The sequence below is a fragment of the Dermochelys coriacea genome, chromosome 5 (assembly GCF_009764565.3).
Source record: "Dermochelys coriacea isolate rDerCor1 chromosome 5, rDerCor1.pri.v4, whole genome shotgun sequence".
Lineage (NCBI taxonomy): Eukaryota > Metazoa > Chordata > Testudines > Dermochelyidae > Dermochelys > Dermochelys coriacea.
In genome coordinates this window covers 73,108,251-73,122,756 of record NC_050072.1, presented here as the reverse complement: position 1 = coordinate 73,122,756, position 14,506 = coordinate 73,108,251, and the positions used below count along the sequence as shown (strand labels likewise).

Below are 14,506 nucleotides of genomic sequence, written 5' to 3'. Positions count from 1 at the left end.
GTGATTGGATATATAGCTACTTTTAAATCTCATTTGCCGTTTGTCTTTTCTTTTAAGTAAAACTAGCACACTATAAATACTCTGTCACTCTGAAATCTAGCTGATTTCAAAAAAGTGAGTTGAGTATCACATAGTACATATGCCCTGAGGTTTCCCCCCCAAATGTGTGAGAAACAGTAATATTTTCCTTTATAGCACTACCAAATATACAAAATAATTTGGAAAAACCTGAGAAATACACTGTTCTCATCTCTTATTTATAGGAATCATCAATGTTATTTATGATTACTGGAGGCAAAAATTTCTGAAAGTGTGATTTTAAAATGACAATATCCTTTAACAAATTACTAAATCAATTCTTTTAAATTAAAACCAGTCCAGCTTCAGAAGCAGAGCTGCTGTGTTACCGTACGCTATAATAGATCACTTTAGTAAGCTGATAAAATGAAACCTCAAATTCAAATTTTAACTATAGGCTGAGATCTTGCAATCTATTTTCTTCATTATCTCACAGATATTTTTATATCCATATTAAATTAAAGGTCCCTGGAAAAACATTAATAATTTAAACATTGACTTAACTCTAGAACTATCCACTTAGATCTCATCTTACTTTATTCTACACTTGTGCTTCTCCATAGGCACTCAAAGTGCCCGTCTTGTTTTCTCCTCCCATCCTCCGCTTCATACTTAGAAGTGTGAATGCCTTGCCTTAAACAGCTTCCCAATTCAGATACCAAGCACCCATCCATGGTTTTATGTTACTCCCCAGCCCCTATCTCTGCTCCCATAATGTCTCTACCCTTTCTTGGAACATGACAAATTATCCCATATCATATTTTTACATCCTTATAATATACCCAAGGTTATAAGTATTCAGGACAGGGACCTTTTTTCCAGCATATGTTTTGTAAAACAACGTGTAGACTTATGGTAAAACAACAGAAAAAAAAAATAATAGTTTTCAAGTGAAGATCCACCTGTAGTGGCATTCTTAGAAGTTCTGGAGTCTGAAATTCCAACATATTCTGAAATCGGAGCCTGCTGAAGAGTCGGAAACAGATTCCAGGCCGACAGCGTCCAGCCCTTAGAAACAAAATATTACTTAAAAAGACAGCTGAGACTCAAATACAAAAAGTACGTTAAAAAAAAAAGCTCATAATGAAAAAACAAAAGGAGATCTACAGTCAAGCACATTTAACATAAAGATAAATATACTACTATCTTTTTAAACACGTAGACTTAGATTTTCCAGGAATATGATCTAATCTTCCTAAAATAAAAAAAAATTAAATTACCAAACTGGACAATTATAACTCCCTTGCAGGATCAAAAGAGAGCAGGTGGAAACTCTTCAGGAAGTAATACCTGATTTAAATACAAATGGATTTGTCAATTATACTAAGATCAACTCTCACGACTCTGGCAGCAGTGTGCAGTTGCTAGATAGTGGTGAGGGTCTGTGATATACAGAAGGTCAGATTAGATGATCTGGTTGTCCCTTCTTATCTTAAACTATATATGACTCTACGAGTGAAGAGAGGCTTTAAAGTAGGTGTAAGTGTAATTTTCACTCTAAGGCCCCTTTACTCTCCCAGAGTGGCACAAAGTGATGCTTGTAGTACAAGTGAAAATAAGGACCAAAAACTAGTGAACAGCAAGGCCTGGTCTACAACAAAAATTTAGATCAACCTAGCTACATCACTCAGAGATGTGAAAAATTCACACCCTTGAGAAAAAATAGTTAAGCCGACCTAAGACCTGGTGCCAGGTCAACAGAAAAATTCTTCCATCTATAGTGTGGACAAACCCTAAAAATTGTGAATAAAAAAGCAAATAAGTGAACTTCTATTTTCAGACTTGTATATTATAACAATTTTCCCAATACAAAAGTCTGGTTAGGTTAAATCTTTTAACATTATTCAAGCCTAATTTGAGTCTCAATGTTTTCCCTGTAGTAGTAACTCCAATACTATAATAGAGACACAAAGCTTTTAAATGATTTTAATTGTATTTGGATGAAAGAAATATATTGACAGTTCACATCATAATACTTCCTACTATAAAGGCAATGGTCTGCCTCCTTGCTACATTTAACGTATGCAAAGTTTGACGTTTGTGAAATAAGATTCAATGTGAAATGTACATTACCTGCCTTTTCTCTGAATGGCACTGGCTTTTGAAATCCACACCATTTTTAGCATGGTAACACAGTTCAGTGCATCAAAGGACTTCTACAATATTAAGGTAGGAGTTCATATCACAAGAGCAAGAGTTGGATTTAATAGGGTACATTAAACAAAGCAACATAAACTATCAAGCTAAATTCAAGTACAATAATTACAGTAATTGGACCTGGGCATGTTAAAAGCTAGTTAACTATAACCAAGTGTTTATTTAGAACCTACTTCTCTTCCTTACAAATATAGACACCTTTTTAAAATTAAAGTCAAAGCCAATCTGTTCAATGTAATTTTTCTGGCTATAAGGTTCTTTTCATTTATAATGCCTAGTATAGCACAGAAAGTGAGTTGCATTTCCTCTCGCTTTACCATAGGGTTAAGCATAAACATCTCTTGTTGTTGTACTTGATTAAATTTTATTTCTTCTGTGCCACATTTGTAAATTATTACCATATTTTCCTAAATTTGGTATTTGAGTGCAAAATACAATCAATCAATCATACTAAACATTTATAGCATTCTTTCAGTTGTCAAAAGATTTGCATTCAAGAATCAATAAGTTCAGTTACATGAAATGTATTTGATAACATGTGCCAGTAATAATCCTGCTAATACCGTTTTCCTACCACTACTGTTAACATCTTTACTTAAAATATGTACCACTGCACACTTCTCTGAACTATTTCTTTCAGCAATATTAACTCAATTTATACAAACATACCTCTTTCATCTTGCCAGAGTCAATAACAAAGACAACATCATTGACTGTGATGCTGGTTTCTGCAATATTAGTAGAAAGAATCTGCAACAATAAAGTTGTTTTATAGTAACTATAGAAGTGAAGACATGAATCAAAGAGAACAGCTGAAAAAAGTAATTTGATACTTGCTATTTTGCGAATGCCTGGAGGTGGAGTTTTTAGCACCTTCTTCTGATCTGATGTTTGCATATTTGAATGCAGCATAAAAACTTGATATCTAACGGCAAAACAGAAGTGAAATTAAAAAAAAATATATTTCTTGGGTGAGGCTAAGAAGCATTAAAATCAGCAAAAGAAACTAAAGAATTTACCTGTGAGCATTATCGGCAAACTTCTTGTCATCAAACAGAATGCGATCTCTCAAGCCAACTATCTCATCATATCCAGGAAGAAAAATTAAAACTGCTCCTTTTTAAAAAAAATGTAGAATACAGAAGTTACATAGGAAACTCATTTTAAATCAGAGAAAAACATGCTCCAGTAATATGTATTTGTAAACACACAAAGGGTTTACATGCAGTACTTCAATGTATTAAGCTTCAGAGGGGTAGCCGTGTTAGTCTGGATCTGTAAAAGTGGAGAAGAGTCCTCTGGCACCTTAGGATAGACTAACACACACAGTGAGTATTTACCCACGAAAACTCATGCTCCAATACGTCTGTTAGTTTATAAGGTGTCACAGGACTCTGTCAGTGTATTAAGTTATTACTATTCACAAAGACAAGTGCGAACACTAATACATCTGAAACAAGCTGTATCCACAGTAACTTATTAAAATAAAAAAATTTAATACATGCTTACCAGCATCACAACTATGACATATATTGTAAAGTAGGTGCATAATCAGATCCAGATCCACCTTTTCATCATCAAAACTGTGATGATAAGCTTTCAATAGTTCTCTGTCTTCTGCACTCAGATCACCACCATTTGCCTGCACTAGAGAACTTTCATCCAGGTTTCCAAACTCTAATGAAGCACTGAAACAAACACACACACACACACACAGTCACATAAAATAAGCTTATCCCTCATGAAACAAGAGTGGAAGTGTGCATCAGACAACTAGGCTTCCCTGTAGCCATGAATTCAAAATAAGATCAGAACTACCAAGATATCCAGTTCTTATTTCATACTGAAATATTTAAGATGGTGTAGGTAATAACAGAATATTAACAGCGAATTACTATTCACTGACTTTAGTGATTTATGTGCCAATGCCACTCAGTACTTAACATGCTCAATGAGCTGAAACACTTTGTTTAATCAGGGCTTTAAATGGCATTAAAAACCAGTGAAAGTATAACCAGTCACCCAATTTATCTTTTAAAAGGAAAACAGTAGCTGGAAAATGCATTTTTCCCCCATCAACATGTAGCTATACCCAGCTACAGCTAAACAAACACACAGCTGCAGTTTTTTTTGAGTAGGTGGTAAATCAGTTTAACAGTTACTGTTTTAGCAGTAGTAGAATGATCTACCACCAATAAGGCTTTTATCATGATAAACAGAATGTTTCTATGATCCAAACTATTATTCTTGAATGTTCCAGTGTCTATATTATATATGCGTATATTACTTGTCAATACATAATATCATGCTAAGCCAAAAACAACGAGGAGTCCGGTAACACCTTACAGACTAACAGATTTATTTGGGCATAAGCTTTCGTGGGTAAAAAAAACCCAACTTCTTCAGACGCATGGAGTGAAAATACAGATACAGGCATAAATATATATTGGCACATGAAGAGAAGGGAGTTACCTTACAAGTGGAGAACCAATACTGAAGGCCAATTTAGTCAAGGTGGATGTAGTCCACTCCCAATAATTGATGAGGAGGTGTCAATATCAAGAGACGGAAAATTGCTTTTGTAGTGAGCCAGCCACTCCCAGTCCCTAACAAGCCCAAATTGATGGTGTTAAGTTTGCAAATGAATTGTAGCTCAGCAGTTTCTCACTGAAGTCTGTTTCTGAAGTTTTTTTGTTGAAGAATGGCTACTTTAAAATCTGCTATTGAGTGTCCAGGAAGACTGAAGTGTTCTCCTACTGGCTTTTGTATGTTACCATTCCTGATCTCTGATTTGTTGATTTATCTTTTTACGTATAGACTGTCCGGTTTGGCCAATGCACATGGCAGAGGGGCACTGCTGGCACGATGGCATATATCACATTAGTAGATGTGCAAGTGAATGATCCTCGGATGGTGTGGTTCATGTGGTTAGGTCCTATGATGATGTCGCTAGAGTAGATAAGGGGACAGAGAAGGCAATGGGGTTTGTTGCAGGGATTGGTTCCTGGGTTAGTGTTTCTGTAGCTTGGTGTGTAGTTGCTGATGAGTATTTGCTTCAGGTTGGGGGGCTGTCCGTAAGTGAGGATTGGCCTGCCTCCCAAGGCTTGTGAGAGTGGGGGATTGTTTTCCAGGATAGGTTGTATTATTAAAAGCTGTGTTGACAAAGCCTTAAAAATGTCCTCCTATTCTCAAGTAAGATATATTTAATTTTTGTTGATACCAACGCTAAAGCACATTCAAACAAAAAAATATTTATAGAAAACATTTAAGCATGAAAAACCAACATACGTAGTCAAATTGTTCTTGTAATAGACTATCTTGTGTGATTTAGGAATACTTCACATTTGCTCAACTTGGCCAGGCCAGCAATGATATTGCCAAAGTGCAAGTGAAATGCACTGAATAGACATCTGTAAATATCTTTTCTCCCTTCATTTTGCTCAAGTTGATTTGTTTTATATTTCATCTAAGACTCAATATTTCTCCTCCTTACAAGTATCTTCTGATTATCCTTGATAACTCCTCAAGAACTGTTTTAATGACACTGAATATTAATTCAATTCAAAGGCATGGTAATAATGTCTATTTGGAGTTTTTAAAATACCATCGTTATTAGTTGATAAGTTGTTTGGTAATTGCTCTGCTCATAGTGACAATGTGCATGAAAATCATTAATACCAATAGATGTTAGTCAGTTGTGTGGTGATTTTCTGTTTAAGACCTGAAGCTTTTGTACAGGTGAAGTTTTTCCACTTATATGTCATTAATACATTTGGCTGACAGAAAGACACTTGTGTCAAAATATTAACATAAAATAAAGATACAGCTAAGTATTAGTTCTGTTTGCTATTTAACTGATCATTTACTATTTAAATGCTGGATGTTTTAGTGTGGGTTTGGTTTATTTTTGGTATTTTAACACCAAAATCCTCTTTAATATTGTAATAGGTTTACAGTTTATAGATTAGCAATTCCCCACAAATGGGGCCTATACTCATTTTGTTTTCTATTTCATTGAAATCCCTTTCCTGACTCTCTCTCCCCATCCTTTAACATATTAAAAAGCAATTTAGAATGCAGTTTTTTCCAACACCAGGAATTATATATTGAGACCACTTGATGGTTCTCCCTGACCCCGCCCCTCCCCGCACACTTCTACAAAATCTTGAGACACACTCCTTCCACAAAACATCTGCAACACAGCTACATTTCACATTTTTCTGGCCACAAAAAATATTGTGGATCTTCCCTCAATGCATCTTTGGAGAATGAACAGTAAAACTTATTACAATGGCATTCAAACGCATTAGAAATTACTATGATTCTTGAGCCTAAATATTTTCCTCCTCCTGCAGGAAGGCAAGGAGGAAGAGTTTTCTATATAAGAACTCACTTAATTTAATTTGCCCTGCCAGACAGGAAAATCCCAGCAATTGAAATTTTAGGATTCCAAGACCATATATTCTAGTTCAAAAAATACACTTTAAATAAAAATTAAAAACACAAAAACAAAAAAAAATTCCACACTTAGACAAGACAAAATAGTGTTGTTACCTTAAAATCAACTTAAAATGTATTTGGCAGCCTATTATGTAACTTACCTTTTACTTTGTATGTGAATTTTGTTGCTCACAAAAATCAGCACACTGGCTGGAGCCAAACATAATACAGGAGGTTTCAGTACAAACCTTCCCACATAGCACTACCAATATATTTCAGTATTGACCTGGAACATCCCCATTAGTCCAGTCTAAGGCAAGGAGACTGGCAATTTGGAAGGAAAAAAAAAAAAAAAAAAAAAAAGGACAGTGAAATTACTCAGATCAGAAAACATGGTTTGAGGGCTTATATAAAGAATCCCATTCCAGAAGCAATTCTCTTACAAGAGAGTACCTTATATGCCATCAAGTTATTTTTAAGAAGTACTTGACTCCCATTAATCATTTTCTCCATTTTTCTTTTATAAAATTGTTACTAGTCATAAAGGATGCATCAAAAAATACTTGCTGGACATATCTTGAATCAGATTATTATGGAATAGGCAGTGGGTATTGTGTATAAAACGCAGCTGCATCTGAAGAGGGGCTGTGTGAATACTTATGAGTGCCCAATGGGAAAAAAAATTACCTGCTTATTTCCTTTCTATAATTAAGATCAAACTCAGTCCTCAATGATGGCGAGATTACCTCTGTACAGAGACCAAAGACACATCCAAGAGTTTTGATAAGGAACTGTAAGTCACAATTATTCATTCACCAGAAGTTTTTCAAAGATACGTCAACAACAACATGTTAATGGTTTACATGAATTTAAACAAAGTAATAATCCTTAATGATTTTTCTACCCAAAATCCTAGGAGACTGTCTGACTATGTGGTAAAGATTTTTAGAACTGACAGATCAAAATGAAAGGGTGTAAATATAGGATGATTTTCACAGACAAATTGGAGAGAGGGATGTTGGCACTGCTAAAACAGAATGGGAAGGTATGTCTCCAAGATCTACAGATGTTAGGAAATCTCCTGGGGACATCGTAACAAAGATTGATCCCAGTGGGATTTTACTTTTTTCAGAGATTCAAGGTCTACAATTGCTCTTACACCTGTCTATTCTGAACTATAAAGGTATAGAGTGCAGCCCACATATTCTTTCAAGTGCAGGAATTGGTTTTATAGCCCCAAAAGTGAGAACACTTTTTTTGGATCATCCGGGGCTTTTATTGACTAACTGATTTTAGTGGCTGGATGAAGAATTAAAGGGTAACATACTTTATCATTTCAATTCCAATATTTTCTGCTAAAGTATTTGGAATCTTTCCATTAATACCTGTATTGGGATGAAAAGGCTGGTTACTCATCTGTTTTAAAGAGAGACTAAACAGATGAGTATAAATATTCACATGAGATAGGCAAGGAATACCTAGATATTTCAGCATTTTCTGCCACTTTTCAATGAGTAGTTAGCTTTAATTAATTTGAAGAAGCAAATGATTGGTTTTGATTTATTGGACCACAGACAGCCACTTACCTAGAACGGGCAACTAGTTACAGTGTGAGATGCACAAGTTTAACAGTGATGGGCACAGTATAAATGTTAGAGAGATCAGTTTAGAAAGACTTTGAAGCAAAATGCAGACTTCTAGGGCTTCTGTAATAAAAGTACAGAGATTTTCTTAAGAATTAAACTTTTCATGACTTAGTGGGTCTGAGGTCATCACTCCATGCTATGTCCCCTTTGGCAAAGCAAGATATGGGGGAAAACTGAAAGATGATTTGATATCTTCTCAGAGGTCCTCCTATCTTAAAGTTGTCCTCTTCTGAAGAGATAACCATGTCTTCAGACAATGATGCCAATTCTTTCATACTTTTTTTAATTTTAGGGATGCTAAGCTTTTTAAGACTGAACGCTATGGGATTTCCTAATTTAGGAATTGTGATTGAACCATTTCCCTTCATCTGCTTTTTCCCCACCGAGCCCTTATTAACTTACTCAAACAAGTAATGGCATAACTACTTATTCAAACACAAAAGGTGGGTATTTATGCACCTCTTGCCTTTCTTTTACAGGTTAAATGTTAAGAGTGCAATTCATTCTCTTGCACAGCGTCAAAATAATTCTTGGAGAAAGAATATTTCCTGACTGTGGCCGTAATGATCAGATTGGGATGGTGAGCGGTCTCGTGAGTGAACTGGTAGAAGAGCAAGTAGGAAGCGTAAAGTTTTTACTTCACTTAAGAATTTTATGGAGCCCTAAATTTCTCAGAATTGAAGGAACGCTAGCTCTTTAAAAGGGAGCTGCTGGATACTCAGTGCTTTTGAAAGTCAGACCAATTCCCAAGATGCCTAAACACTGCCATAGGAGCTCAACTTTAGACACCCATTTTTGCAAATCTTGGTCTTTTTGGACTTTGAATATAGGGACTGGCGAAGAGATTTTTCTGTAAGGTGGACCTCTGGTGCCATGTAGGATGTAAAGATAAATATTCCTGAGCTGTTTCAGCTGTTCCATCATTAAAGGGCACAGGGAGCCTTTAATGAGTGGTCCCTAAGGCTTCCAAAGCACCAGTTTAACAAGACAAAAGTTATACCAAAGAGGCAAAAGTAAATTTAAAAAACTTCCCCACCTAGAAGTAGAAGGGAAGGGAAAGCAACAGAGATTTGAACAGAAGTAGGAGAACTTTAACATGCTGTCCAAGAAGAAAAACGAAGAGTGAGTAAGGCTTACAGTTCCAGGCCTCTCAATCCAAGTGTTTGAACTGCTCTTGGTGAGGACTGCTATAGTGGCCATGAAACAGAACTCATTTGATACACATTTTTAAACCACCTAATCTTATTACAGGAGGTTTACTTTTTAAAAAGCAAGAATATCTTCTGGATTTATTATACCTAGTTTTGCAAATTGGCTTTTTTGTGCCAGATTTTAGAAGTTAGAGAACTAAACATTGTTGTACCCATTAAAGTTATGCATGAATGTAATAGGCATTTACATGTTAAATAAATGTTTCAGCAAAGCAAGAATACCTTACCTGTAAGATTCCAGAAGATCTGCAATCTCAGTCTGTCCAAAATGTTTAGCCCAATCCAAAGCCATCCTGCAATAGTTACAAAGTGTTCTTTATGGTCTCATTTAGAACTATAAATACCTTATATCTGTCAACTACAGATTCTATGTACCCCTTTTTTAAACACTTGTGCACTTGTCATTCTCTCATCACTGTAGTATCCACTGGATATATGTTTTCACACTTGAAAGCACATGATATCCAAATAATACAATATACAGAAATCCCCGCAAAGTAAGTTTGCCAGCTCTATACAAAAGCAAGTAGAAGCAAGCTATAGCGAAAAATAATTTTTCACTTCTTCTGTTGAAAAACATAAGCCTGTGTGCAATACTGAGTCACACTTTGTATTTTTCCCTCACTATCGCCTGTACTGCACATGTAAGTGTTCTGAAATGGCATACCTAGTATTCTCTGTAGACAAAAATTCACATGCTCAAAGATTTGGTTTTTAAAATTCCTCTGTTCATTATCTCCTTATAAAGCAAATTTTACTGTTCTTTCCCTAAATCAAATCTGTTTTTGCAGGCTTCTGATATTAGTATCTGCCTGATATAAATCCACTGGTAGATCAATTCCTACTTCATTTTGTATTACAATGATCTTTTCTAATAACTAGAACAATGAATTGATTACACATGTGTGAAAGTCAAGGATATTCTATTTACAGACAGTACCACAAATCATTCCTGAAGAGAAAGAAGGTCCGAATGTACTCTCTTTTGCATGTACTCTCTTTTCAGTCTTGCATATATAGCTCCCAATTAATACAAATGGCAAAGCATTTTGGCCCTGGTCCACTGCCTATCTAAGTAAATGCAAAAACTCTTTTTAACCTTACTGGGTTCTGGATTAGGCCCATTGAAGGGGAAGCCATATGCCAGTATACTTAAAAACAATTCCAAAGCAAAGATTTTACAAGTAAATATTTTGAAAAACTTTTGAAATTGAGGAATGACACTAGGCAGAAAGAGTAAAGAAACAGGGTAGAATACAAACAAACAACCAAACTTTAGTTTGTCAAGACTATAAGGTAACGTTATCAAAGTTAGGAAAAGTTATTTACTTGTTCCCATAATATAAGAACTAGGGGCCACCAAATGAAATTAATGGGTAGCAGGTTTAAAACAAATAAAAGGAAGTTCTTCTTCACTCAGCACACAGTCAACCTGTAAAACTCCTTGCCTGAGGAGGTTGTGAAAGCTAGGACTATAACAGGGTTTAAAAGAGAACTGGATAAATTCATGGAGGTCCATTAATGGTTATTAGCCAGGATGGGTAAGGAATGGTGTCCCTAACCTCTGTTTGTCAGAGGGTGGAAATGGATGGCAGGAGAGAGATCACTTGATCATTACCTGTTTGGTTTACTCCCTCTGGGGCATCTGGCATTGGCCACTGTTGATAGACAAGATACTGGGCTGGATGGATCTTTGGTCTGACCCAATATGGCCATTCTTATATTCTTAAATAAGTAATTTTTCCTGGCTGTAAACTGAAAACTTGTCTATTTAGAAAATGTAAACTAATCAGATTTTGAAAGAATTCAATTGTTTTTTTTTACCAGCCATTGGATGATTTGCTGTGGACATTCGCTCCCATTCCAATCAGCTGTTCTACCTGACTTAAGAAACCTCTCCCTGAAGCAATCATTAGTGCAGTTGCACTGGTTTCACTGTGTCTGTAATCAACTAATAAGGAAAAATCGAAACATTAGTGTTTTGGGCAAAAAGGAAATTCTTCAAACAACGTTACTGATTCCTCCAAACATTATATTTAGCAGCCTTGCTAAACTCCACCCACCTAAGGAAAAATTGGTTTCTGGATGAAGGACCAAAAGATTCATTTTTAACATTGTCAATCCTCATGAACTTAACATTGTATTACACAAAATGATTCTATAAAAAATAATATGTACACTTCAAGAACACTGTGGTAATAATCAATAAGGACACAATCCATTAATCGTACAAATCGTAAGTCAACTCTGAGGTATTTTAATGTAAAATTAAACAAAAATTGAGAAACTAAAAGTGATGTAGAATTCACAGCACTTTTAACTCATTTCATTTTTTTATTTTGTAAAGTCTATGTAGGAAGGTGCACAGCCCAGTAAGAAAAACAAGTTTACTAAAATAAGACAAACCTACCACTGACATTTTCAGTTAAGATAAGGTGAAACACCTGAGCAAATGCATCAACATCTTTATGCAACCATATATCGGAGAGACAAGAATCCATTTCTTTTATTAACCATGGTTCAAGGCAATTCACATCTTTTTCAGTCTGAAAAAAGATAATAGACTTGAAAAACAAAGTATTTGAATCTTCTCTAAAGCAGTTGCTAATCTAATGTTTTACATTCTTTGCACACTCACTCTGACACAACCTCCGACTCACCCACCCCTCACTATTTTAATAATGTGAAACTACACCAATCCAGTACATTATCACAGGAAAACAGGTTTCCAGCCTTCATAATGACTGGAATTGTGGCATACAAAAGTCACATGTCCTCAAACTAAATTATTAAAAAAGGACAAGAATGGTAAATCTGGACACTTTATCTAAATAAAAACAAAATACGTTTTTAAAATAGGGTAAGATCTAATGCATTATAAGGATTTAATATACAGTTGTGATTTTCACTAATCTGTAAAAGAGTGGAAGAAAATATTCTAAGCAGCAACTGAAATAAAAGCTTCTCATTTAAAATCATTTGTGCCCCTCTAAAAAAACCTCTGTATCAACAATTTCACTATAAACCCATTTTCTAGACTTATTAAATACAAAACTGTAAACATCACTGTCTCTAAACACGCAGATTTATAAAATCTATAATCTTATATGTACACATGTACTTGTAGCCTATACTTGATTCAGTCCTTTCCTATATCACATAACAGAAAATTTTGTCATAAACACTTTCAGGGAGCTGGAAGTTTCTCAGATGAATACCCATATAATATTGGAGACCAGGATTCATTTTCACATCATCTCTCAAGACTGAGACACACAACAGTTAAGAATAGACTACAAACAATGCCATCTAAATTAAACTAATTTGGAACTGCAAAGAAGGTTGTAAAGATAGAGGTGACTGCAGGCAATTACTACAAGTGAGTGTATCATTTATTCCCTTCCTACTACTGCTTACAAAAGAACAGTCCCTTATTTTTAAATATATACAAGTATAAGACTTCTATAATATGATTTAACTAATAAAATGCTGTGGTTTAAGGACATGCCATTATAAGTAATTCCAACTTTCTACATAACAAACACTATATATTAAGCAAATATGATAATTGGTGGAAGGTACAAAGTTTTAACCAAAAATACTTTTAATCTGTACTTGAATAAATTTGTCAGGAGAGCCTTAAATCTGAACTTTTTATTGCATTTTTCATCAAGTATATTCTGTCAGACATTTAGATAAATAGCTAATGTTCTTAAGTAATAACATTACTTAGAGTGTTATACATTAAAGATTAACTGTAAATGGTCCCTACAAACACGTTTGTCTCTATGACTTCCATATGAATTTAGCATAGTTTACAACAAAAAGATGATTTTTCCAGTACTGCCAGTTAAACTTGAATTATGAAAAGGATGGGTCACTACACATGAGTATATGCAGTATAACTGTTTTGTCACTGAAGCAAGCAAATACGACTTAAAGAAGACTTTTGTGACCATAATAATATTTTAACATGAATTCATTGTTCTTAGCAAGGGATTAAAAAAGTCTTCCATTTAAAATACTACTGTTAACAACATTCAAGCAGAACACACTACTTTTTCACAGGTGTATAGGATCTATCCATAATTTGTTTGTTAAAATTAAATTGTCTTATGTAACTGTTACAGCCACATATTATGTGGGGGAGAAAGGACAGACTACTAATATAAATATAGTGTATTTGAAAATTCAGTTCTGACAAAAAGAAAAGCATACCAGTTGACTGAACACTGTGTCACCACCATCATCCAACAAGTCATACTCTTCAGCCACACTTGGGATAGATCTCTGTCTTTGAGATTCTGGTTTGCTAGCGTTGTCTTGAGCAGAATACCATTCTGTCAGGGTGGTTTGCTGTTTCTCTTCTAAAATATTTATAATTTTTGTAAAGCACTAATGAGCAAACATCTAATACCCATTTTTATTTATTAAAGATAATTACGTTTAAAATTGTATTGGGGACATTACCATGCATAAATACTTCCCCAAAAAGCATACACAGTAAGAATTTGTCTATGCAACCCTTTGGTTAGAATGCTGGCTCAAATCCAGGAGCAGTTTCTAGTAACTAGCATAGATCTTCCAAAATTTCATTATTGCAAATCTTTGCTTTAAGAGCAAAGAATAAAGCCATAATATACAGAAGGTTCAATCATGAAATGATCAGGACAAAGTACTATTGACTGTAACTGTAAAGGAAGGAATTACTACAGGAATGGACACAAAATTTCTTACTTTTCTTCAAGCAGAAAACTTTTGAAAGGATCAAGCAACAGGAATTAAATAGTTCTTAGACAAACAACATAATGGAGGCCGTAACTTGTCATTATACATATTTCTCAGAAACATAAAAGCTTTACTAGGTCAACAGTGATTTATCATTTTTATATCAAAGTGAGCAACATGAATGATGTACACTGTATAATGATGCCTCATGTTAATGTTAAGTTTTAACAAATAGTTTGTTAATAG

At 34.7% G+C, this 14,506-nt stretch overlaps 1 protein-coding gene across 3 annotated transcripts in view; it reads right to left on the bottom strand.

Annotated features, from left to right (window-relative positions):
- The window catches only part of YTHDC2 (YTH domain containing 2), a 55,210-nt gene that overhangs the window by 24,938 nt on the left and 15,766 nt on the right, over positions 1-14,506 (bottom strand). For all 3 annotated transcript variants that reach the window (XM_038402403.2, XM_043514524.1, XM_038402405.2), the window contains 10 exons: positions 13,751-13,899; positions 11,943-12,078; positions 11,357-11,483; positions 9,760-9,825; positions 3,745-3,923; positions 3,255-3,351; positions 3,073-3,160; positions 2,905-2,985; positions 2,152-2,234; positions 981-1,086 (listed from right to left, as the gene is read on the bottom strand). In XM_038402403.2, the coding sequence (XP_038258331.1) occupies positions 981-1,086; positions 2,152-2,234; positions 2,905-2,985; positions 3,073-3,160; positions 3,255-3,351; positions 3,745-3,923; positions 9,760-9,825; positions 11,357-11,483; positions 11,943-12,078; positions 13,751-13,899 (1,112 nt within the window). The remainder of the gene's footprint in view (positions 1-980; positions 1,087-2,151; positions 2,235-2,904; positions 2,986-3,072; positions 3,161-3,254; positions 3,352-3,744; positions 3,924-9,759; positions 9,826-11,356; positions 11,484-11,942; positions 12,079-13,750; positions 13,900-14,506) is intronic.